Source organism: Anopheles merus, chromosome 3L (genome assembly GCF_017562075.2).
Source record: "Anopheles merus strain MAF chromosome 3L, AmerM5.1, whole genome shotgun sequence".
Lineage (NCBI taxonomy): Eukaryota > Metazoa > Arthropoda > Insecta > Diptera > Culicidae > Anopheles > Anopheles merus.
The window spans coordinates 15437744-15465257 of NC_054085.1; the positions used below are offsets into that span (position 1 = coordinate 15437744).

The 27514-nt window shown below is 45.7% G+C and overlaps 1 protein-coding gene across 13 annotated transcripts in view; it reads right to left on the bottom strand.

Annotated features, from left to right (window-relative positions):
* Positions 1 to 27514, bottom strand: part of LOC121598589 (alpha-catulin) — a 74516-nt gene that overhangs the window by 36815 nt on the left and 10187 nt on the right. For 6 of the 13 annotated variants that reach the window (XM_041925638.1, XM_041925639.1, XM_041925635.1 and 3 more), the window contains exons 1-2: positions 24031 to 24169; positions 20171 to 20690 (exon numbers count right to left, since the gene is read on the bottom strand). The exons of 1 other annotated variant lie outside the window; for it this stretch is intronic. In XM_041925638.1, the coding sequence (XP_041781572.1) occupies positions 20171 to 20527 (357 nt within the window). In that variant the 5' untranslated portion in view covers positions 20528 to 20690; positions 24031 to 24169. Of the gene's footprint in view, positions 1 to 699; positions 935 to 20170; positions 20771 to 23271; positions 23671 to 23710; positions 23931 to 24030; positions 24170 to 27514 lie in introns of those variants that run through there. 6 more of the 13 variants (XM_041925641.1, XM_041925634.1, XM_041925631.1 and 3 more) reach the window with 6 other exon arrangements.

Genomic DNA, 27514 nt, shown 5'->3' on the forward strand with positions numbered 1-27514 from the left:
ACACACACACACACACACACACACACACACACACACACACACACACACACACACACACACACACACACACACACACACACACACACACACACACACACACACACACACACACACACACACACACACACACACACACACACACACACACACACACACATACACACACACACACACACACACACACACACACACACACACACACACACACACACACACACACACACCACACACACACACACACACACACACACACACACACACACACACCACACACACACACACCACACACACACACACACACACACACACACACACACACACACACACACACACACACACACACACACACACACACACACACACATCAAGTGGAGCCATGTTACATGTGCCTTGCGATGACCGCCTTGGTTTGAGAGCTTTCGCAGGGCGCCATTGAAAGACAGCTAAGCGAGCAACCAAACCGAAAGACAGAATCAAAACTGATCTAGTTTTAATGGCCTTTCCCTGTGGATAAATATTTTAGTGAACGAGATTGATTACGAGTAAAATGCTACAAATGAACACAAATCAGTTAAAAGAAACTTCATCAAAACAATCATGCAGTATGTACACTAGTAATAATCATGCAATAAATTAATCTCCTCAAACGCCTTACATGCAGTTTTTTTTTTTTGTGTGTGTTAAAGATTGTTATATTACCTGCCCCGGACAACCGTAAGTAGCGGCCATGGTATGCTATCGAAGCGTCGGTAGTGCGGAAGCTAGGATGCCGGAGACATTGGACAGAACCGAACGTCTCCGTTTCCTGTTGCCAGTCAGTGGAACGCAAAAGCAATGCTTACTGTTCGTGTGCTGTCGTCTGCAGGTTTTCAAATTTTCACTATTTTGTTGTTGTTGTTTTTGTGTTATTTTGTTATCATTTGCACAACAAAATCTAGATTATGGAAAGAATACACATACAGACTTAAGATAATTGAATAGCATTTTCTCATTAACACTTTGAACTAAAGCACTTTGAAGCACGGTGTTTTTAACATTTCAAGAAGCAGTTTTTGCGTATTTATGACCAAAACACGAAAGACGAAGTTAAGAAGCGAAGTTGATAGCTAAAAGATCAATTCAGTGTTCTTCTCTGCTCGTTGCAAATCTTTTTTTCTTATGTTATTAATCAAAACGACAAAAATGAACCAGCTTTGAATCTCTTTCTTGTATTGCAAAGAGCAACTTTTCTAATAAATAAACGTTCTTTCTCAAACACAATCCACCATGCCCCCAATTAGCTATTGCCTGAGCCCACTTCTCCTTCATAGCGCATAAAGCACAACCTCCATTTGCAGCACAAAACAACTTTAGAAATTATTTTTCCCTCTCTCTCTCTCTCTCTCTCTCTCTCTCTCTCTCTCTCTATGTTACACACCACACACAGAAACACCTTTCGCACGGGCACCAACGATTGGAAAGCAGACTGCCGGGCATACACTAATGGGTGCAACATTAACTGTACTGCCACTGCACTTACAGTTGCTTCCGCCAGGGTGCTCTACGCAACACAACAATACCCGACTGTGCTATAAGTAAGTAAGCAAAAGGCTGTGCATGGAAGGACAAACCGGGGAAGCAGTGAAGGGCGCACCGCGCCAACATCCATTTGGCGCTTGCATCAGCCGGCTGGATGCTTTTATGCATCTCCTTAATCTCAAGGCTGTGCGGGTGAGCAGGACGGTACCGTACCGGAAGGTAGCATTAAGAAAATGGTGCACGGTCCTGGCAATGTGCTTTGTTTCCATTAGGATTTATTGCACCCTTTTGTATTTTTATTTTGCAATTCGTCGTTGCCGGCGACGAGCGAGAAGCGAGATTTCCATTAAGTGTGCAGCAAAAGCTGAAGTTGCACTCAAATAAGACTTTCAAAATAGTTCACTTCTCTGTTGAACAAATCCCAATATTATCCTTTTTTAACCAACAGAACATAGTAATAGACCTCGAAATGTCTAGAGTAAATAATTACAGCATTCATGAAGCTGCCATAAAATATTATCAAACGATACAATTCTGCTGCTATTACGTTTGCCTCTTCCGCCATTGCTTCGCACAATGCTAATTCCCGGACTGCCTCCGAAATTATTTCCCCCCCGAAAGCCTCTCTTCCCAACTTCCCAGCTCCAGCAGATGATAAATTGATTCGGTGCTGATTCGAATTCGTTACCACGTTCCCATCCATCCTCCTCCCGAGCCCGTACTCGCAATGTACCACTTCCTGGCTAGTTAATGGAAAAGTTCATCACAATTCTGCCATTTTGGTCGGATCGGAAGGATGGGTGGAGCTCATCTCTCGTTCCCGGCATCGTCACGCATCGTTACATCCTAATCTCGCCCCGAAAGACTCGCTCGCTATTCAGCTCGAGTGACTCCATCAATACGGGCACGGAATCGAAAGATTACCTTACCGAGCCAGAGTGCCATCGAAAAGTTCTGCTGGGAATTGAAATGAAGGTAGCTTCGGATACAAAAAAAGCAACAGTATCGCTCCAACACACACACACATAACTCTCGAGCAAACTTCAATCTCTGTCGCAGGCTTTTGCCGCACCGAGCACGTTGGCCGCTTCGTCTTGCTCATCGTTTCCCATCATTTGCCGCCAGCCTGTGAGCCGCAGAGATTGTCACCGAGGGAAGCATTCAATATGAAAGCATTTTCTTCTTCTTCCCTCTCTTCTGCGTCTTTCTTCGCTCTTACTAAAGCTTTTCGAATTCATTAAAAATACATTTTCACAAACTCCCACCCAAAAGCGATTACCGTTAATGGTTGGTGGAGATTTTCTTCGCGCTGGTAAAGAAAATAATAACAGTTTCCATTCGCTACGCTGTCGGGTGAGAGAAAAGCTTCACCAGCCAGCCACCAGCTGCAGGTGGGCTAGACACTCCTAGGCGCACGCTGTTAGTTGGAAAGAAAGAAACCGGCGGGGGAAAAAAGAAGAAACGAGAGAAACGAAAACAAACGCTCAAAATCCTGCCGTACCTGGCAAAAGGACATCCCGAGCTAGAGTGGAAAAGATTCCCGAAGAGATAATAAGGACAGAACTTTTCCTTAAAACAATTTTCTTTCACTGCCACTGCTGGTTCGGGGGGGGGGGGGTGTTGTTGTCTTTCGAACTGCCCCGGGGAGGCGCTCGCCGGCTGCACCGACCTCGTTCGCTTAACTGCGTCCCAAGATGGTAGACGGGTGATAAATTAGATAGCCGCTCCAGCCGGCTGAAGCTCCAGCCGGTCCTTCATCTTACCACCGGGACCACGGTCATTTGCTTGTGCTTGATGCAAAGTGTTATTTTTCGATCAATTTCCTTCGCTCGTTGACTGTGGTGTGCAGTTTATAGGGTTGCTTGTAGAGAACACCCACCACCACCAGGGGACGTTTGATTTCAGCTACCATTCAGGCACGAAGCTGCCCTTTTCTTTAGCTTGCCGGTTGGTTGTCCCCAGTGTTTCCCGGATAACGACTTCACTTTCCTCCTCTTTTGCCCGACTTACTTCGCGTGCAGACGCCCAGCCGTTTTATTATCTCTGGTTTGATTAACCACTCGGATGCTTTGCAACGAGCTGAATCCTGCGGTGCTGTAGATAAAAGTTTGCCCTCCAGCCCGAACTGTGCCGTCGCCGGTGCCCGAGCTGTCACACGAGATCATACTCAAGCGAGAAGGATTAACAGAAATCGCCCCGGGCAGGCAGCATGGCTTACCTCGTCCTGCTCCATTGGCTGCTGCTGTAGCTGCTGCTTTCTACAGTACACACAATCAAAGTGCTGTCAATGGAGTTGAAGCCTTGTTTAATGAAGTTTTACTTCCTTCCCCCTTTTGCTTCGTGAGCGCACAGCACGAAGGTTCACTCCGCAAACCAGAAGCGCAAATTACCCGGGGGACTAATTGCGAAGACTGCCACGCGGGCACCCGGGACAAGCCAACGGGACAGGCCGTAAATTTTAACGATCACTTGATGGGTGTGTTCAATGATGTGATCGAACATGATCTCGTTATAATTAACTACACCATTATGGACATAACGACGATTTGATTCCGGGGGAAAACGGGGTACGAGCGAGCCGGTTGGCTAATTTCCTCTGGCCAATCTTTGTTTATGCTCCATTTGAAGGGGCCACATTCCCGGAAAAGGGTGTTGAAGATGAAGAGCTTTCTAGAATGCCGGTACGCCGGGTTTTGCTTGGAATCTGTTACATTCCATCTACAGCAAGTACTACAACCGCTTTGCGGTGCCTCTTGGCGCGTCTTCCTGCCAGGGGGCGCACTTTGAAGAGCATCCCCGGAGCTCTTACCGTTCCTGGAACTGAGCGGGAAAGTTCCAGCGCTGTTTCTGTTTTGCGACTGTACACGTTAGATCCACGTTGATGACAGCGATGTCTTTTGATCCGTGTTTTGGACAGCTTCGGTCGGTAAGACGTCTACAAACATGTTTGTAGTACATTAGTATTCTCCAAGATGCTAGGCTCTAACAACTTGGACACTGAAATTGGCTTTCCAAGAAGAAGGTTCAAGGTTTTGGTTGAACAATGGTAGCTCCAAGAATCATCACAAATATCACAAACTGTGCAAAAGTGTGTAGGTTCCTTGACATCTTTGATATCAGTAATTGATTTCTACAACAACAAAAATACATCACAAGTTCACACTTCAGACTTTTGCATTCAATTTTTTTGAATAACACAATTTTCCAGTAAAAAAGGGCACTAAAATAATCACATACAAGATCAGTCCAATTCCGAAGAACACGTCGCCAAAAGGCACTAATCCTTCCATCCACATGTTAACAAACGTCAAGGTCTTCCTTGTCCTTGTAACATCAACACACACACTCACGCTGATCACGTCAGCAGTTTCAGTGGCCGCGGACTAAACGTGCAGTCCTTAGATGCTGACCGTGCTGCGATTCATTCCGATCCACTCCTTTCCTGGGCATCGCTGGACAAAAAACGAACTCGTCCTCCGATTTCGCCGAAACGATGTCGTTAGAACTTTTCCTGCGTGCGTAAATTCTGTAAGTGAATAAACAGTGTACCACCCAGTGTCGCTTCCTTCTTTTGCACCGTTTCAGCGCTGTGATAAAAGATAAAAAAATGCGTCAGAACACCGGAGCAGCACAAAAAATGGCCTCCCAGGAGGAGACAAAAAGTTGTTATTCCACTCCACCAGTGGCTCCTGAGGGCACCGCATTTCCATTGTGTCGTGTGCCTTCCCCCTTTTTTTTCTCCGTGTAACAGTGTATTATTTTTTGCACCACTGAGTATTTAGCCTTGTTGACAGAGAGTCAGTACCGCCTTTCTTTCGGAGAATAGAAAAAAAGCCCCGAATTCCTCCTCCCAGCAGTAGTAAGGAAACAAACAAATGTTACACTGGCACACCAATCCGCCAGGCACAAGGAGACAGCAAGGACACTGGGAACTGTGTTGCTGTGGCGCCAGTGTCTGGTCTGCTCAGAATCCGCCCCTCCCATGCCTCCCTGGGAACAACGCAACGTGCCCACCGACCGTCGGGGGAATCTAAAGCACTCCCTTTTCCTGTTGCGCTCACAGATACATATTAGCAAGCCCTTTTTACGTTTACTCCCCTTCCATGCATGGGTCGAATTCTTCGTCGAATCCCGATTGTGAAGTTCTCACGCTTTGCACAGGAGACGGAATTATTTCTCCCCCTTCAGCACTGCCGCACCTGCGCTGCCTTCATTCGAATGATTTCGTTTTCGCACCGCTGACAGTGCGTTACGAAACGGGAACGGAATGCAAAGCAGCTTACAAAGGCAGCATCACAACAGGACGGTGAACCAAACCGGCTGGCACGGAGTCCACAAGTGCCTGCCAGCGCCACAGTGAGGGCACGGTGGGACAAAGCATAACTGAGCATGACAGCATCTGCTCCCTGGCTGCCCCGCCGGTTGTCTGCGATGGCCTGCGGAGGCCACAAAGCACCCGGCGCACCAGCACTGGGAAGCTTTAATAATTCAAGGTCCTCGGTGCCCCCGGGCGGCATTGCGATCACGTGTTACACCACGTGTTGGAAGCCAGCAATCCGGGGAGAAGCTGCTGAGCTTTTGCCATTTCCCAGTGCGCTTCGCTTGCCGGACCTCAAGCTTGTCTCAGCGCGGTTGATATGGGTCCGGCTGGATTTTATATTCGTTTCGCCTTTCGGCAAAGGCTTGCCCGCAAAAATCTCCCCTGGGAAGAGTGTGTGTGTGTGTGGGTGTGCGAGGGTATTGGGTTTTATTTGCGTTTTTTCCTCTCCTTTTTTTGTTTTAGTCATTCGTCCGTAACTTCTCCACGGTCGGCTGGACGAACGAGAATTTCCATTGCTGCACGAACTGAGACTGAGCGAGAGAGAGCAGAAAATGAAGGCAAAATTAGATGACATAAGAATTAGATACCTTCATCCGCAAAAGGGGCAGAATAAGATAAACTGTCACCGTTGAGCCCCCCCGTTGCCAGTGGGGGGTAAAAGGGGGAAAAAACTATAAGCGAAGAATTTCCCACGATGTTGCAATCGCCAGAATGCTCTTGGAAAAAGAATAAATAACAGCACAGCCTAAGTGGGGCGTTTTATTTGTCCACTGTCACCCAAGAGTGGCCACACACACACACTCACACAGAAGGGCGTTTTATTGGGAGCTATAGAAACAAATTTCTGGCACTTGTGCCACAAGATTCACTTGAACCCTGTGAAGATGTGTCATAAAAATCTGTATCTCCAAACACGACGACTGCTGGGGTCTTCTGGGCAGAACAGCAAATGGATAATACGATGCTTCTTTACTCTGCCATGCAGACAAATCCTGTGCTATTTAGATCCTTTTTCATCATCCCCAACAGTCGTCAGGTTTAATTTGAATTTCTTTGTATCCTTTCTCTCCTTGTATCTCCTTAGCCTGCGAACAAGGCGTAAGTCGTCGTTCTTTTGCACCGAAATTCCCCATTTTTATTGCCGTCTGCATTCTTGAAGGGAAACTTAATGAAAGCGACGGGAAAAGAAGGATTCTATTGAAAATACCAACGTTGCTGTACGTGAGATCCTTTACATGAGAGACGCAGAATAAAAGTACCGGGTAGTTGTTCCATCTCATTGACCGTGCTCGCTTGTAACTAGTTCTAGCAACCAACCAACAAGCATCATAAAACCCAACCCAGCTCCACTTCGCTTGCGCAAGTAAACTAAAAACGACTTGCTTGTTTTATAATCTCCTTTTCAACAACAACAACAACAAAAACATATGCTACATCTTTTATGTGCACACTAACAGCGTGTTTGCAGTAAAATGTCTTTTGGCAGGGTTTTTGCCCCGTTTTTTGCCTTGCACGCGGCAATGTGCACGCCGGCCAAGCTGTAGCCAGCTGGTGCCAACGGATTTACTGCAGTGGTCGGAAGCATCTACATAGACAAGGTTTGCCCCCCCCCCCCCGTAAACACGGTTTAATTGTTGATTTTTGGCTCCCAAAATTGTGGGGATTCAGGGCGTGTGGTGGGACGCTCCACACCCGCACAGCTGTGTAGGTGATGAAGCAGCAAATAAACCGAAAATCCTGAGCCTACACATGGTGCTCTCGTTCCTACATGGAGCGCTCTTAGAAGAGTTTCAAGAAGATATGGTTTTGAATATTTCACAACTACCCCGGCTGGCGTAAATGCTGCATTGTAGACGGACAACGCAGTATAGCACAATCTCTAGCGCTCTTGCGAAAACGAAACCGACAAGCTCAAACATAAACTATCTCCTACATGATCCATCATGGCGATGTTAGTACGTGTTGCGATAATACAAACAACTGTCCAGCAATGCTACAATTTCATGTCCGCCCTGCTGCACTCCTTTCACTCGTCATAGTTACTTTTTACTGCTGCCCTTATTTTGAGCCACAGTAACACAGTTTCGGGCCTTGCAGCACCGCAGCTATGGCGACAGTTGACTTCCCTGAGCATAGTTTCCAGATGAAAGAAAGATTCGATCGATTGTAGCTCGGGTTTCCGGTGATTTCTGTGCGCGCTGCAGATGATGTCTAAACTCATAAACAATGAGCCAGAGCTCTTGCATGCAGGTCCAGGAAACACCATGCGCTTGGTTCGGTTCTGTTCACCTAATTTGAGCATGTTTTACATATGGAAAGACAAACGACTGCATCTTGCTGTGCAATTTCTTGTCGTCCAAGTATATGGACTGCATGTAAAAAGGGTTGAAAAAATAAAAAAATATTGCTTAAACTTCCTCAAATTCCAAAAAACCTCCTCCATTTTCACAATAGGTCATAAAATAAATGATAACTATCATCACATTCCATTTCCACATTTCCCCAGTCAGCAAACATAAATGCCTCGGTTTGTCCCACAACGTGCGCTCCAAAAATTTACCCACAAGCTTAATTATTAATCATAACAGCGTTCTTTTCATCGTCTTCGCTCCAAACAACACGTAACACAGCCGGGAATGGGTCCCAACTGCCGGTGTACAATGTCACACCACCATGCGTGAGCCAACGTGAGACCAGTCCGCGTATGGTGTGGATGCTCTGCCGTTCCATGTTACGGCTAATCTTCACCTTCTCAGAAAAAAGATTACAAGGTTTTTTATATATTTATTCCACGGTGACACGATGACGCACGGCACCAAGAGACTCCACGCAGAATTATGCATTCAGCATCACCATCGAAACGTGATCAGGGTTCATGTGAGTTTATGTGCGTGTGTGTATGTGTGTAATTCGCTTTTTTACGACACGTTCGCTTTTCTTTTGATCAGAAAGCAGTCAATTTCCACTCAGCGCTGGCGCAAGATTTCGATACGACCACTGCTCCCAAGCAACAGCAGCAGCAGCAGCAGCAAAAAAACGGCAAAAAGAAAGAGTCGATGACAGACGTAATAAACATTCGAATGGAGTGGACTTTGATGGAGTCAATTTTGTATATAGATTTTGTCTCTTCTTCTGTGACCATGCCGAACAGCGAAACGAGCGCTTGTCAATGCTAATGCTGCTCGCTCGTTTCGTTTGTGCTGTGCTTTTTTGTTGTTGTCGTTTGTAGTTCATAAGCCCGACATGATTGGATTAGCCGGTGCTGAGTTGGCACGTCCGTTTCGGTAGCACACAATCAGCATGCAGGCTCTCCAGGACCGGGCTTGCTCCACATTAGGGATCAATCAGCGAGGAGCGGATGACATTGCTTACAAATGTCATAAAAGTAATAAAACGGTGCCCAGATCATCAAATAAAAATGGCGAAGAAAGATAGAGCATTCTTTGCAGTAAAATGGCTGGAACATAACATCGAACTAAACTATTAAAATAAAATATTACCGCAAAAATAGAAGCGTCTTCAACTGAGCGACTCATTTCTTCATCCGAACATACTACTTTTAACACGTTTTAACAGATGGCACACGCTACCGAAAACTGTTGCTTCCTCCGGCAAGCTGTATTGAACTAATATTTAGCAAAAGAAAATCAAACTTTCCTCCCGTCTCCCGGTTTCTCGTACGCTTTGCTCCTGCTCCGCTCAGCTTCCGGCCAGCTGCCAACCGTTCAGCGCAAACAACCGACCCGCGTACGGTACGTGTGCTGCAATGGGTTAAGCTCCGCAAAGGTACGTGTCACTTGCGTCTTTCGAGCATGCCATTTTCGCGATATTAAAGACAGCTCCTTTATCTCCTGCTTTGCTTGCACGCCTGATAAGCCTGTTGCTTTCAGTTTCGTTCAGGTTCGTCTATCTGTTTGATAGACGCGCTGGCGCATGGGGCAAATGGTCGCGTGGGAGAAGTATTTCCCCAAATTTGCTAAACGGATAAATGGTTATTGCTTTTGTCAAAGATTTTCCTTTGTTTATTTCCTAAATTTCACAGGGAATCGAGCAAAGAATAGCCCAATGTAAATTTAAACATTGATGGAATGTGCAGGAAAGAAAACAGTTGAATGAGTGCAGCTTAAGCTTGAACTTTTCTTTGTTGATCGAACAATCATACTATTAAAGAAACCTTCATTCAAATATTGATACAATTGATTGGAGTTTTCATTATTTTCTGGCTTAAAAATACCTTCAAATTGCCTGTCAATCATATATCCTAGAAATTGACCGCTAGATTTTCGTTCAACTTCCAATTCCAACTTCCAAAACGCAACCGCACCGTTTGCCAGCACAACACGCTCACCTCACCAAAAAAAACCTTGTCCTTAAGCAGCAAGTTCAAAGTCATCGCGTAATCCAAAGTCCAGCTCAATGGCATGCAAACCCGTTTTCGCTGTCATGAAGAGGAGCGCTCGACAATGAACATGAAATCCAAAGATCTACACTGGCATACACACCTAAACAACAGAACCGGCAAGTCACCTTGGAACGCCGTAAGGTCAGGTTGCCCCCAATGCTAGCACGATAATTCAGTGAAAGCGCTCGAAATAGTTTAAATTCACCTCTAAATGCAAGTGGGAGGAAACGTACAGGCTGCGCATTGCCATACAACATACATGGTTTATGTCCTTGAATTCATTTATGCAACCCAATTCGATGGCTAACGATGATTTGACTTTTATTCGATTTAGACCGTTCCATTTCTAGCTCCACTGGACGAAATTTCTAACGCCCGAAACACAGTTTCTTTGGCTGTATTTTTGGGGTCATCCAGCTCAGCTTAATTCAATTGTAATTGAACACATTTCTAAATAGTACTCTAATAGAATTAGATCTTAATTGAATAGCTACAAATAAAAAATGGCCCTCAATCTCATTATCTTCAAAAGGAATAGAATTATCATTTATTTTGGAACGTTCCATCAGACATTCCGTTCTGCCAGTTTATCCGACACGCAAAAGTATTTCGAAGGTGCTGCACATTCTGGTCGGCCCAGCTGTAATCATTGCCTACCTTCCGCCACCTCAAATTTACCTTCAAATTCCACTCCCAAATTCCATCCACTTCAACAAGATGAAACACTAATTGAGTTCGCCTGACCGTGCTTCCGAGTTTCAGCGTTTGATTCTCAAGCCCACAATATTATTTCTCGTTTTAAAACCGATCGAAAGAATGTGATTAAACTCCGATCTGTCCGTCACATTGCTAAAGTGACGAGTGTTCTCAGTGCCTTTGAAGTGAATAAATTCTTCCATGTTCTATATTGAGCATGGCACTTTGAAACGTTTAATAACATTTGCACAAACAATTACAAAGCCATCGCTTTTAGATGTCGATAAGAAAATGGTTCGCCATTTAAACTAACATTGAAACTTTTTTTCCATCCTATTGTTCACTTCTGTAGCGTGTGTTTCTGTTCCCTTTCTATCTTAATGCTGCTAATCCACCGTACTTTCGATGGTGTAAAGTTTCCGAAATTCAATTAATGAAACACACATTACACCCTCGTACGCCCAGTTCATTTTCACTGTGCTTTTTTTTTTCTATTTTTGTTCATTTAAGCTCTCCTGCTCCAACCCAAAATAAGGCGCTCTCCTACCGCCACTCACCCAAATAACAATGCCAATTTCGACGCTTCTTTGCCGCCAACTGTACACCTCCACTTCGTCGTATTTGTTTTCGAGAATGGCCAAATCGTAATCCCTCCCTTTTTTGCTTCCTAAGAAAAAAAAGCACAACACCACTTCTTTGTGTGGTATCTGGCTGATGCTGCTGCTTCCAGAAACACACTGGCACTGGCAACTACACGACACTCACAGAGATATCCAATGAGCCTTCCCTTTTGTACCGGTACGTAGCAGCGAAAGTGCTCTACTACGTGTCATAAGCATCCGTCTTGCAGGCAAATGCCGAGACGGCGTTCCTGGTTGTTATGTTCTTTATTTCTTGCACTGTTTCGTGCATTGTGTTTGTGTGCTGTCTTTGTTTTATTCTCTACCAGTCTTGTCTTCGATATTCACATCTCTATGTTTGCTTCGGCGGGATGGGTTTGGAAAACATCGATTTTCTTATCATCACCACAGGAACGAAGCAGAGACGCTTTCTTTTCCCGATTGTACCATGACGCTGTTGACGCTTTTAAGAAGAGCTTGAATAATGATCCAGTCAGCAGTCGAGCGAATTGCTAACAGTGGAAATAATTTGTCACAACAAAATAGGTTTGTATTTAATTTAGTTTTGTTTATTTTTATTAGTATATGGATTTCTTTACAGCTCAAGCTGCCAAATATTTCACAAAAAAACTGACTTTGATTTTTATTAAGGATACAATAGATCACCGTCTTTTCCACCGTTTTTGTCAAAAAAAATGTAAACCTTCTCAAATGAACCTTGCGTCCAAATGTTCAAAGTCATCGCAAAGTAATTTTAAACTGTATCCTGCCTGCCCACTGACTGCGTGGCTTCAATCACTTTTTTGTAAATACATTTCTCTTGCATACATTTTCCACCATCATGCGTAACAAATCTTACGACATCGAATAAAAAAACCCAGTCATTTCTTGCTCCAAATTGCTATCAAATTTGAATCTCATCATGTTTGCTGTAACTATGAGCGACTGTTTACTCTTCCACCGGCTCTAATGTCAGTGCGGCTGTGTGCGGTGGGCTTGCAGTGAAGCAATCATGCCCCAGCAGCAGTAACCGACCAAGACACATTATTTGGATCATTTAAATTCAACCAGCAGCAAAAAGCTAGCCAGAAAAATGGAACGAAGAGAAAAACAAGCAATTGCTATCGATTATCGTAAAACATACCATGCGGAGTGGTTCTCCGCTTTGCCCAGGATTGTTCCTTACTGGGATAAGAGGAAATTTACGATAACTGAAATGACCGTCAATGAAAAGCGTGACTAATCGATTATGAGCTGGAAGATGATCCTTGTTTTTTTTTTCTCTGCTCACTTTCGTTGCCTTGGTTGCCTTAACAAGTATTCAAATTATTTTCCCTTGATGATGGTAAGCGAGCACTTCTCCCGTTCGGTCACGTGTATGAGGTTGGGTTGCAAAGGCAAATTGTGAAATTGATATTTGATGCGGCAATGCAGCTCGTACGATTGCCATTATGCAAAACGATAAACGAAACACTCTTCTTTGTCATTCTCTTTGCAGTAATCTTATTGTATTTCTGTTACTCACTATACTACGGTTTATTCCGAGCACACTTTACTGCTGTTAATTATAGAAATCCAATTATGATTCATTGCTCTTTGCACCATCTTCACCTGGAGGTGGAAAAAAACGCAAATTAAGGTAATTTTCTAACAATGCCGCATTGCTTTTCCACCAGTTCCTAGACCTTATTTAATTACCATTCTGTCAGCTTTGCGCTACGTTGCGGCCGGCAAACCGTGACTAATCAATAGTGCACACCGGTATAACGAACCAGCGTCACAGTTATGCAAATGCTTCGCTATTTCGTTAATTTATTACGTTCCGGAAAGCATTCGAACCCGCTACTTTGACGTGGTCTTTACTCTTTTCCGCCATGCTAATCAGCTTATTTCCTGTAACCGTATCCTGTCTCCGTAATTTATCAAAAGAATTCTCGGAAACTGATGGGTTGTGTGGCATTGAACTGTTTCTGAACGCCTCCTGCACTTCCTTAAGCTTCTATTTCCAACTATCACACTGACCTTATGGGGACGTAAGTGTCAAGCAACACGCTTCACATGCACGGGATTCCCTTAAGCTGGCCCTTAAGATTCGTAACGGATTTCTTAAAACCACAAAAACACGGAAAATCCTCCCGCAGCAAATCCATTGCAGCCTTGGCTTCGGAACGGCTTTAACACAATCATTCCGATCCCGTAAGCCAGCACTAATTGGATTCTATTTGTGAATATTGTGTAAGTTAAAAGCCAGTTGCTCCTTTTCCAGCCCGGCAAACGCTCGATGGAGACGCCCGGTGGCTGCTGAACGTTGATGGAGCTGCCTGGTCTTTCACGGCACAAACATGGGGACGCCAGGTGTCGCACGTAAAATTGAACCGCTAGCGTAAAGAAGCAGAAGAAGAGAGCGCAAGGAATGGGTGGATATTCGCACGGAGGGATTAGGATTACCGAACGAGCGGCAAGCAACCAAACGCGCCACACCGACGGGCCCACGGCCCAATGATTAGTATTCAAAGGAGCTTCGAGACGGTGATGATTATTGCAAAGATAACCGACCCCGATCCTCGGTCCGGTGTAGAAGCATTACAACCGACAACCGGCTGCTTTGCGCCAAACGTTCCCACGTGCGCCACACATTCCGGAACGTTCCATGTAATGCGTCTCGCTCAGTTCCTCCCGCGAGGTAACAAACACCGTCCTTCCAAAAGAAAGTTTTCCCTCCGGAGTAGCTCGGCACCGGGAAATCCCAGAAATGAAGCGAAAAGAAGAGGGGAAAAAACATCAGCTAAACCTTCACCCGGCGTGCTTTTATGTTGCTTTCGGTGCTGCACGACCGTCGGCTCGGTACGATAAATCGAGATATCCATTCCATCTGTTGCGGTTTCATCGTTAGCCACCGGATGCCATTTTGTCTGTCGACACGGGTAAAAGGCATCCCGGCAAAACGCCCGTTGCCGTGTTTATCTCTGTCCCTCGCACAGTTCAAGGACAGGGCCGCGATGCTGTCGGTGACGGTGCGAGAAATGAGACAAGCGTAAGCTGACATCATCTGTATTATGCAACAAGGTCAGGATTTTATTTTATTATCTTCGACGGAAAAGGAAATGCCATTATAAATGGCCTAAAAATATCCTTTTCATATTAGCTTGCATACTCAACTTAATCGTTTATGTGATACATCCAAAACTGCTGTTTTATTAATTCACTCTAACCAACTCTAATAACTTATTCTCCTCAATTGAAAACTTTTCGCCGCTAATGTTTCGAAATGCACCCATTCTGTTTATCGTAAAGGCACGCCATGTTTACTCACCGGCCAGCACGTGCCAAAACACACGCGCGTCTATCTACCAAACACACACAAACAAACACACCCGCAAACTGTTTCGATTGCCAGTTCAAGCACTGGCATTTACCTCACACTTTATCATCCTCCTTCCCGCTGCTTCAACCGCCCATTCCCACCGTGTCAGGGTGAAATCAACACGCAAACGATTCGACAGTAACGATGCCTGAACGATAGTATTTTCACCCAAACTTTATCTGCCTCCTGCTCGTTGCCCCCTATCTCACCAAACGGCGGTTTGATTTACTCACCATCATTATCCGAATCAACGGTACAACAGTCGCACACGAAAAAAACGAATACTCCCAGGTCCAGTCCAGTTAGGCCAGGGGGGAGGGCACCAAATTGTGTCCAACGCAAACCCACGAAACCCACTATTGTTTGGAGTTGTTAAAGGCAAAACTCCCCCTCCCTTACTCATCACACTTTCAGCCGACACGATTTCAGCAAAAATGTATCAACTATTCATAAGACGCGCTCGCACGGAGGGGGAAAAAAGCTCCGTCCTCGATTGCTCGTAGATTATATCTTATTCATTTGATATTATTTCTTAATCATAAATAGACGACTGGCGGGGAAGTGGTGGAAGCTTCCGCAGGACCGTGATGTTGTGGGATTTCCCTGTGGCCCGTACGCCCTGCTTGCGGGCCACGAGTCTTCCATCGTCCGAAGTGGGAATCAGAACTCACTGGCAGCAAATAATAATGATGGCGGTCTCGATGATGGTCGTGACGACAGGAGCAGCAGCAGCAGCAGTAACACTGCTAAGACACTGCCACTGCGTGTATTGTTCTGCGCGGGAGCAAAATGTGAACAAAAGAACACCGGGGGCTTCTGTGGGCTTCGGGTCTTTTCTTGGAAGCAGCAATTCCCTGTCCAGAGGATTCCGCCGTCTTGTATTGTTCAGCTCCGATGCGGTGTTGCTGTGCGATGGTCACCCTCCCGTAGGGCTGCGCTTGGCAGGAATAAAAACGCACACACACGTATATAAATCGCTCTCGTATACCGACCGGTTGACTGCAGTCGCCTTATATCACTTCAGTCAATATTGACTCGGCCCAGGAGCCAGGAATAGCGGCTGAGCAAACTCCTGGCGGCCTGAGGGCGCACAAGGTTTCGGGAGCGTCACACGGGTCACCGAGCCCCTCTCGCCAAGTCCACCAAGTATTGATGCGCCACGGGCAGAAGCACTTCCCGTCACGAACCACGAACCTGCACACGCACATTGTTCTGCCAGTTTAGGGCCAGAGGGCTCGGGACGATTCACTCTGAGTACGTATGGCAGTGGCAGGTTTTTTTTCTTCCTTCTGTGCCCTTTCCATTCTTATTTTCCCACCCGTTGCCGGGGCAGCTGCAAGAGCAAGAGTTTGTTTGACATTAAGAGGTACAAGCCGGGCGATACACGAGACCGCAACATTATGCTCGTTAATTGTTCGATGCCTGCAGTGGCATCGAGTGGGCTTGTTTCATTTCCGTTGTTTCTTTTTTTTTTCGCCCTCTTTGAAGCCTGTGTGAAGCCTTCTCTTTGTGTTCCCTCTTTTTTCCATTTCAATGCAGTTGTGTGTATCTTGAGGGTGAGTGTATTTAAATCTCTACCACACTCGAAGCAAAGGCACATTTCGCAGTGAAAAGCTTTAAGCCTCTCTCAATCCACCGCCTTTTTCGAGCCACACAAAAGGTGAAGGCACGCCTTCGCTCATCATGGGAGCTTGCCTGTTGAGGTTCGCAGTTCATCATCAATCATCAAATTATCCCAACCGTGAATGATGAATTAAATTCCGTGAACCGAAACGTGTTCGGGCCTATCGCTTCTCCGGACAGCAAACTGCTAAGCGCAAACGTAAAAGCCATAACCGAAAACTCCACTTAAGTGCTGGGAAATGTTGCACATCAATGAGTTAAAAGTGTTTTTATTTCTGTTTGGAGTCTTTGGGTGCATTTTTTCTTCCATTTTCAAACGGTTCAACAGGTCTCCAATTTCTGAAGTGGAGTGTGAGGAAGAGGATCTTCCCAACTTTGCTATTGCTGTCATGATTAGACATTTTATTTGAATTGGACTGTTTTCTTGAGCTCCAAAACAAAACAAAAACATGAACAATAAAACACACAACAAAGTGCTTGCTTGCGTACACTGACCGCGTACGGAATAGATGTCGTAACTATCATTAAGCTATTCAGCACCTCGCGCTAAGAGGCGTTTCCCGCTAAAGCACCACACCTTTGCGCGGCATCTCAAGCCATACAACGCTCTCTGCTACCGCGCCTCGCGCGCAGTATCCTTCGATGGCCCCTCTATTATGCTCACGGGTAATGAATATCACGTTGCGCTTAATAAACCGTACACGTTTGTGGCATAAATTCAATTAAAGCGCTACGGCATCGAGACCGCGCGCGCGGGCGAGCAAAACCGACCCCAAAACGGACCACCATTAAAAGGTACAATCTTCGCGCCGTAGGTGAAACCATTGCGCCACTATTCGCAAATGGCCGTGACAATGGCTCCCCATCCCTACCTTCACAAACGGAAGGAACACTCCATCCCTCTTGCAACGCTCCACGGCACGGAAGCACAGAACCATACACCATACGGCGAAGAAAATGTGCCGACGCAAAAGTGTGAACCGAACCACGTTTTGCGGCCGAATTCGTACGACTTCGCTTACACACACGCACACACACGCTTCGCCCGCACGTTACGTCGTTGCACATTATTGGCATGTTCTTAATTACCCCTGCGTTGATGCTGATGACGGGGGCACGTGGGCCCTGCGTCGGTTCTCGCGGGCAAGGCCAAGACACGACGACAGCCTCCCAAGGTAACATAACAACCAAACAGCGGGCAGTAACAGCTGTGTTGATGATGGAGCGGTCGCAGTGTGGCTGGAGGTTTCTGTATGCGTGGCTATCATCTTCAGCTGTGTGTGCGGTCGGTAATTACAACTATGTGAGCATATTCTGTACAATTATCCTTAATCTTGCTCGGATGTGTAGCACTCGAGTAGCCGGCCGGGAAGGACAACCATTTGGCAACGGTTTCGTTGGTGGATGGGATGCTTTTATTACAAGCTTCATGTTTGGAATTTATTTGCTTCTCTTGCTTAGTCGGTATTTCAGAAGAGTTGCTTGTTTTTGCTTATTAATTACATACGTATTTATACGTCATCATAAGGCATTATCATAGCATTAGTCAAATGAATTTCACTGCATTCTTCAAGTTTAAAGCTCATACATCGAAAAAGAATAATATGAGTTTCAGTGAATGCTCCTAAATCTTAACTCTAAATCGTAGTTTTTAAATAGTTTGGTAGTATTTTTATCCGTTGTAGGAAACATCGTAAATTTTACCAAGTATTCGACCTGATTTATGATAACTTATAAGTTCCACTTGCCAATAATCTTGATATAATTTAATTAATTTTAATATTAAAAAATAAAGAGTTAGCCTAGCCAAATCGGCATCGTGAAAGCGTCGCCGTAAATACTCTTTCGGGCGATGTTAATCCTCAATTGAGTTTTGTGATTTCTATTCAAGCCTTGAAAAAGAATGAATCGGGCATGTAACAATGAAAGCAGCCTAAAGGGATTTTTTGGTAGCAAAATTCTTGGTCACAAAGTTCTTTGTCGTCAAAGTCTTGGTCGCAAAATTCTAGGTCGCAAAATGCATGGTCGCAAAATGCTTGGTCGCAAAATGCTTAGTCAAAAAGTTCTTGGTCTCAAAGTTCTTGGTCACAAAATACTTGGTCGCAAAATGCTTGGTCGCAAAGTTCTTGCTCGCAAAATGCTTCGTCGCAAATGCTTGGTCGCAAAATTCTTGGACGCAAAATGCTTGGTCGCAAAATGCTTGGTCGCAAAATGGTCGAACACAAAATTCTTGGTCGCAAAATGCTTGGTCGCAAAATTCTTGGTCGCAAAATACTTGATCGCAATGTTCTTGGTCGCAAATTTCTTGCTTGCAAAATGCTTCGGCGCAAAGTTCTGGGTCGTAAAAGTCTTGGTCTAAATAAAGCCTACCACAAAACATTCAATTACCTTAATAAGTTAAAGAAATTTCTGATTTACGACTTTGCTAAACCATTCTACGCTAATACTGCTCCAAACATCAATTCCAACTAGTTACCGGCAGTTGAGCAAAACTAAATTCAGTTGCTAGAATTTAATTAACAGACAGTCTGTATAAGCTCGAAAATCACGCTAATCAGCACAACAACAAGCCAGCGTACCTTGCTCATATCTCACAAGGTACTCGCCTGAAGCCGCATCCTGCCTAAAGTCACCCCTGTTCCGCTTAACAAATTAAACCGCTATTTTCACCCCCAAAACCCTGCATGCCAAATTGCAACATAGCTAAATATATGTTCCCATTCCGATTCCCCAAGCTTCCGAGAAGAAAAGTTTTTCTCCCACATCGCCACAGCGTCAAAAAGGTGGGAAAGGATGAAGGGGCGAACAAAACACTTCCTGACAGTGGCAGGAAATACCCTCGAGGACCGTGTGCGCGCGCGTGAGTGTTTCATTCAGAAGCTTTCTGGTAGCGAAAGCCACGTTGGGTGCTGCTGGAAACCAGATTACCCCTTGGCAGAACTGTACCGGGCAACTGGGCTTGCAAAAGGACTAATGGGTTGGCATGGAACACCACTTCTTCAACCTTGCTTGCCAACCAGTCGCAACCAGTTGTATTCCACAGTTTCTATTTTCATGTGCTCTGACTCGTCTCTTGAGCTCCCAGTGTGTCGGGTGGAAACGATGGCTTTGAAATAGCTAACGCTACAGTGGGAAGCTGCTACACCCAGGTGCGCTGTGGGAATGTTCTTCAAGTGACTGGCGTGTCGTGAAACGTGGGGCGTGGGAGGTGGGCTTTCGCCCGCTTTGCAGTGTCATGGTGTGATTTTCACTCGGTGCCATGTTTTTGTTTTTATCTTTTCGAGAAGGTGCGAAAGAGACTGCGAATAAGAAAGCGATACAGGAAAGCGAAGAGCTAGTGCACCTAGACAAAAGGAAGGCTGGCAAGATCCCACAAGCGTTTTACTCAACCGAGCAGACGAGCAGCAGGTGCACGGACTAGAGGCCAAGGAAGCTTATATTTTTGTACAGCTGGATGTTTTCACTGGCCGACTTTTAGAGCTGTACACGCGTGTAGAAAAAAGCCACAAGCACACACACACACACTCGAACACCAGCACAAATATACACACGCAAATAGACACACACACACACAGCTAGCTAGCGATAAGGCAATTGGTCGGCTTCGCACGACCAAAGATACACACTTTTGATTGCGATCGCCTGTGCACGGAGCTGTTGCTGCTGCTTCGCCGACGGATGCCCGTATCACCGCTGCCACCGGGGGCCGGCCCGCCCCGGCCCATCCCACCGGAAGTGGCGGCCGAGGCCATCGCTTCCGCTCCCCGGTTGCGGTCCACATCAAAGGAAGCACTTTTGCGGCGACTTTCAGCGCCGATTTTCCCGGACCCGGACGCGCCCAGCCCAGCCCCGCTGCTGCCGGCGCACGATTTCGAACGATCCACCCGGGGTCCGGTAGCACCACCCGAGGCGGCCATCCGTCGCCCGATATCATAGCTAGCACCAACGCTCGCACTACGCTCGAAGCAGCTCTTATCGTTCATTTTTCACTCGCGATTTGATTTCACGGGGCTTGCTCACGCTTGCCTGGGTTTTTTTTACGCTGCTAAGGAGATCGATTTCCACCATCAACTTCTGCTTCAAATTCCGAACACTTACTACTGGCACGCACATGCACGCATTCGACCAAGCAAGAGGGGTGGCACCCTAGAAATTCACACTCACAGAAATTCAAACACAAACACAACACTCTTTTCTTTCCAAGTGCTCAACGACTGTTCCCCTTGCTGCTGGGACGCCGGGCAAGTCGCCCGGACAGGAACACGGTTAACCAAGAAATCTCAACCCCCAAGGAGCACACACTACAACACTACAGCAATAATCTCACTACAAAATCAGGTGCGCAGAAAACCACTTCTGTTCAACTTTCTGTCCACAAAAGCTTGGCACAACTTTGCGACAGCAAACAGTGCCCAACCCCTTCGTTCGCCCTTCATTCTTCCAGACGTTCCTCGTACCGCTGTGTCGACTACTGTATCTAACTTCCGGGTGAGCTATTTTCCCCCCTTCCCTTATCAGTGTACCTTCCATTCTTTGTCACCTTTTTCTCTCTACTTTACCTAGTTGCCATGGATAAACTTTCCATTTTTCATTCCCCAAGCGTTTTTTTCTTTCTTTCTTTCTCTATTCATGGTCTTGACGTACAATGCACTTCCCGGCACTCTGACAAGAGCTTGGGGACGAAACTTTAGGCCCCAAAAGCCCCATTCCGCGGAAAGGTAATGGGGCACGGTTTGCACGTTTGAAATGCGAGATAAACACTGCGTGCTGTAGGTGTTTCGCTTCGTATTGCCGACTGCAGCAATGCCCCGTGGAGAATACTTGAACTTTTGTTCGCAAACTCGGGCGACATTTTCATGCGAGTGTGCTAACGTCACAGAAGCTGGTTTGGTGCGATAGAAATCATGAGGAGCAAACCATTGAAACCATTGGGAATAAATAAACTGAATAATTCTTCAATTGAATTCATTTAAAGCCTCACATTTCATTTGGTAAAAGGTTGTTTAAAGAATATCTTTCAAACTAATTGATCAAACTCTTCGCGTCATTGATTCTGTTGGGCCATGAATCACTCTTCCATTCACAGATTCAACGTTCAGCGTAAACGCTTCACCAATTTTATGAATCGCCTAAGCCCAAATCCCATCCACTGTCCGGCTCTGTGAGCTTGGGACAAAAATAAAACCCAATCCTCCCTGTCGTCACGACACATTCACAACACCGAAACATTCCCTGCATTCCTAGATTTGTCAAATTTCTTCCTCTGACGCCCCCTTCGCTATCATTTGAAGGATGTAACCGTTAGTTCCAATTTACAGAACCCAATGGCTGAACGCTTCCCGACATCCTCGACAGCTTCTTCCGATCGACATTGATCATTAGGGCAATTTATTTAACATCCATCGCGCTAAACTCCTCGCCATCAACTTCCTTGCAAAGAAATGTAAGTACAAGCCATTTTTTGAAGTAAAAAATATAAAAAAAGAGAGAGAGAAAGAAAGAGAGAGGAAGCCTCCGCGAACAAGGCGCTTGGATTTATGGTTTAGCGTGTGCCCCCTTCGCTTCGGGCTTGCCACACCAATTTAAAGGGCATTAATCTTCGGCTCGTTATCGCCACCCCGGCACGCCGTACAACACACACACACACACACTCGTAGAGGGGCTCGATCAGCTTCCATCGATTATTTATGTATCGACCTGCCGCTGCTTTTCGAGTACGGGTACGTATTTATGAATAGCGGGCAATAGAGCCGGCCACACAGCCACACGAAACCACACAGTGGTGACCTCATAAACGCTCCTTCTCTATCTCTACCACCTAGTACGATATGCTTCAAACAGGGGGGAAGAGGGCTCTGTTATCCTATCATCAATTCGTGTTTTAGCCGCATTCTTCCACGCTCTGTCCGCGCTACCCGTGTACTCAAATACCTCCGAGCCTATCAATCGCAGCTTTGTTTCCACCACCCCCTTCCTTCTACGCGTAAACCCCTTTTGCTTTTACCTGATTTTTTGAACCGCCGCCAATAACCCAACACTAAGGGACGCACAGCTATGGCGATTTGGGGATGAAGAGGGTGGAAAACATGGCCACAAAAAGGAAGAATAAAACCGAATTGTACTTCCGAACACGTCCACCAACACACAAGCTCTCTATACACGACAATTGTTGATGACGATGATGATGGCGATGATGATGATGGATGGGGGATGATGGAGACTTTCCTCCCCAAAAAGAAAAACAAAAAAAACCAGCCTATGTGTTGGTGCAAAGAATGAGAACCACAAAAGAAAAGTCTCAAAGTGCCTCGCTCTTTTCGGATTCGTTCGGATTAATCGACGAGCAAAACAGTGGTGTGGAAGAAAAGCGGGAAAAATGGGCTTACACTCGTCCTGCCCGCACAGCACAGCACACAGAGGTTTAGGAGCGGGAAAAGTGTCGCACACAAAACACCCTGTGCCGTACGTACGGGTCCGGGTCCAACACATTCACAGCGCGAAAGTAATGCTCAGGCTGGAAGGTGGATGGGAAGCAAAAAGGGATTTGAATTTCCATGAATTGTTCACGAGCTTTAATGGGCATTAGGAATGAAAATGGTCTCGTTGGTGTTGTGCTACAATAAATACAGCAGTATTTTCATATCATTTAAAGTCCCTTTTCCTTTATCACTTTCAACCAATAGGCTTACGGGGCTTGATTTGAAGCAGATTTTCCCTAATATCTTACACTAGTTAAGACTCAAACCAATGCTAAAAACGGCGCGAAGTCTAAAAGGAAAACACCGGCATTTTCTTGACCACTTTTCGACTCAAAACATAACCACAACATATGGGGAAAGTGTAAACGCGCTTCAGAGCCTTAAATTAATTAGAAACACAAATTTTCCTTCCCAAAGCACAGAAACGCCACGCTATCGACGTCTTGTAAGCGATATCGTATCCTCCACAAATCCAAACCCATCTCTCACAGAGTCACACACACATACAAACACGACCAAAGCACAAATCTCCAAACCAAATCTCGCGCCCGAACCAAGCGCAACAGCACGCAACGGTCACAATGTATTAAACCACTTGTGTATTGGGGCGGTGTTTGCTGCTGGCCTGATTTTGTTTGGTGGGTTGGTTTTTTTTTTTTGTTGTCTTCTCCTTGTTGCTGCTGCTACCTTTCTTCACTACCATTGATTTGAAGCGCACGGCACGAGCCTAGGCACCCAGCAAACGCGCAACGGGCGACGGGCTGAGAGCAACTGGGGAACCCGTACCGTGAGCGCACGAGCCTAGTCGTCCGTTTCGTGAGAATGTGTTCGAGTGTTCAACTTCACGTGATCTGACAACACACAACAGACGTGTGACGTACGAACAGGGTTTTTACTCCTGCTTCAAGCTTTGATACCACACAAACACATTTACACACACACTTTTCTTGTTAACAAAAAAGAGAGAGATAGGACTCGGAAAGCCCAGAAAACACCGCATCACTTACTGGGAAGTTGGGGTGCGCGTTGGAGTTTTTCTTTCTTCACGTTTCGCTAGCTTAGTCGCAGATTAATCCAAAAACTGCAGGTGACTTCTCTGTTTCACCACCACCAAGAGGAACTGCACTGTCCACGCTGTGCGTCCCACCAAAACCAAAAACCCCTACACCAGAATCACCACCAACTACTGGGGATCCCCGTTCGGGAGGCTAGCTGATAGCGAATGTGTGGCGCGGCTATCATGCCAACGGCGGGCGTTCTTTCCACGATGGGTCGGGGGGGAGAGTGTTGGTTGGTTGGTTTCTTTGCAAGCGATGCGAACGGAAGACGATATGCAACTGAACCCCGAGCCACCGAGCAATGTATCCCGCAGCCGTTGGAGCACCAGCAGTAGCAGCAACAGCCACAGTCACTCATCGAAAAGCGTGCGCTACACGCACACCAGGAAACAACGGTGAACGCGTGTGGGAAAAAAAACTGTGGAGCAGTGCGGTGGGAGGACCTTGTCCCATCCAAACACCCACACACTGACAAACTGCTCAGCCGAGAACGGTCAAACAGTTTCCCGCGAACGGCCGCGTGCAAGCTAAAAAGGGGAACTCATTTGTTTTTATACCTTAACCTTCCACTAAAGCTTGGGGCTACATTCTGGAGCAGTGGTAGCGTGGCAGGATTCGTTATGGACAAAATTTTGCATAAAACAAATTCTTGAAAATTATCTCTTATATTATTGGGACAGGATTTTGTAGGATTAATACTGATTCGATTATCAAAAGGAGCTTAAGGATATTAAACAATACTTTTCTACATTCTATCGCTCCAAGTTTAAGGAACTCATTACTTAATACCTTTCCACATTTTATGATAATTTAGCTTCAATTATTCATTACTTTAAAATTCATATAACCTCTCCCTTAAATCTCAGGCCTCCACAAACCATCCATTCCAACGAACAATACATTCAAGGACCCGTTCTTCTCCCACAACCCCAACTTCTCCCGGTGCTGGAGTTCTAAAATTAAACTCGTTCACACGCAGACACATTTACAGGCCCCAAATCGACTTATCATCATCGTCAGACGTCCCGAGCCTACAGATCCTCACACGGAAAAGCCCATTTCTTCTTTCCCTTTTTTTGTTCCCTTATGCCTTTCTTTCGTCTCACTCACACACACACATGCAGGCGTGGGATTTGATGTGATAAGGACGGATCTCTCTCTCTCTGTACAACAATCGGCCCACGAGGTCGGGTACTAATTTTAGCTCCCCAGCTTGTAGCTGTAGTGGTGTGATGCTAGAGCAACCAAGACACACACACACACACACCCAACGGTACAGCTGTGTGGGAAAAATGAAACAACAACTATAACGCACCCACGCTCACACACACCACAGCAAAGGAAGGACGAACCTTGATCGTGAACTTTTTGCCACACACTCAAAAAAGCACTCACCAGCACGGTTGTGTGCGTGACGAAGCCCGCCCGCCCGATGAGTGCCTTGCGCTCGTGTGGGTGTGGGCATCCCATGAGCAGGGTAGAGCAAGGGGTTTGAGGCTATCCCGATTCAATGATTTGTTGTGATGTGCACAAGGATAACACAACAATCCGTGCGCATGTCGCGTGCAATCGTTTCCCCAGGAATTCGAGCACCGTTCGCACACGCACAGCTTCAGCAGGAGCTTTCCGCTCTCCTGAGCGTGTAGCGCTAGTACTTCGCTGGTTTCATCTGCAAAAGTGACACGAGAAGCAGCCCCTTTTCGCGCTTCCGTCTGTTTCTCCTTTTCTTCTGGGACAACCTTCCTCAACGCGGTTTTCGGTCAGGCCTCAGAGCCACCAATACACTCTCAGAATGCTGCATGTATGTGTGTGTATGTGTGTGTGTGTGTGCAAGGGATAAGGCTTGCTTTACAGCAAACTGAATGAAACATAAAAATAGCCCGCACTATCAACGCATCTAGGCACGATGCGCCAATGCATCGGTGACGTAGGCAACCGTTGCTACCAACGTCATCAGGCGTCACAAGCAATGAGCAATAAAAAGAGTAAGCTCTCCCACACACACACACACACACACACAGACTCAGACAAACCACAAGCTGGAAAACATCAGCCGAAACAGCACGGTGCAACCACAATGGCAACCGATGGCAACCATTGGAAACGGACGCATTGCACATTTATCCTGCCTTTTTTTTCTATTTCCAGCGCACGGCAGAGGGGTGCCAGTTGGGTGGTGAGGTTCGGTAAAACGGCAAGATATGTATGATTTTTTTTTTGTTCTTGTTTTTTGTACGCTTGCTGACAGCGAACGATGCATCTTCCCGCAGATGCCGAGACTGTGCCGGCCGTCTCACGGTCAATTTCACCGTTATGCTATTTGAGTTGCATCTGTGCAGCGAGCCGGATAGAACATGGGGGCATGGAAATGAAAATTGGGGAGGTGTTGGAGGGAAAGGGAAAAGCCATAAAAAAGAAATAAAACAGCATTGCATCGGGCAAGGAAAAATTCAATCTAGCTGGTACTACTACTAAAAAGCGACCGAGCGCCATTCGAGCTGCTTTTGCACTTTACACAAAGGGGAATACATTCCAGGGAAGAGTTTTAGGAGGAGGGGGTTGGGAGTGATTTTGGGGAAATTGAAACAGCCACAAAGCGTAACAAATAGAGCTAGACTGGTCTGGTGTTATGCTTAGAAATAGTTTGCAGAATGGGGTTTTTAGTACAAAATATATTGTGATTTAGTACAAGCTTTGTCAAATAGGCTTAAAGTATTTTCTCAATTTTTACTATGGTATTGACGTTGTGGACATTAATCAAGTTGTCGAGGTCAAGCTTTTATTGTCAATTTACAAGGGGATTTGAAGGAGTTTCAAGAACAAACGCCAATAACCATCCTGCTCCTGAGTATGTATGACGTTGTTTATTGTTGTATTTGATATTCTCAGACGGTTGAAGGATAATTTGTCTATTTTATGGATATTTTCATAGTAAAAAGAACAACAATTCAATTCAATATACTAAGAATAGGTATAAAGTCTCCTTTACGCATATTGAGTACCAATTATCAGTTAATGATTTATAACAGACATGTATGCGACGCATTGTAAAGATATACATTGAAACAATCTCCATCCTTTGATGATCCTTTATCTTTATAAAGCCCGCAACATTAAGCTGACGTCACAATCCCTGCTTTCTTACCAAATTTCATTCCTATTAAATCACAACATAAAATTCTAATTCGTCCTTAGCATTCAGAAAAAAACTAAAATCCTCCCCTCTTACAGAAAAAAACAGCACTCCAATTGCCTTTTCGCACCCGGGGTCCACTGCAACAAGTTTCTACACACATTGTACACGCTGACTCCATTACACCCCATTACGCCTCCCCGTTTATTGCTTGTGGATTTCTTTCAGCAAAAACGCAAAACACAAATATCGTTTCATTTCCATCCAGCATTTCTACAACCCCATCGACAAACACACACA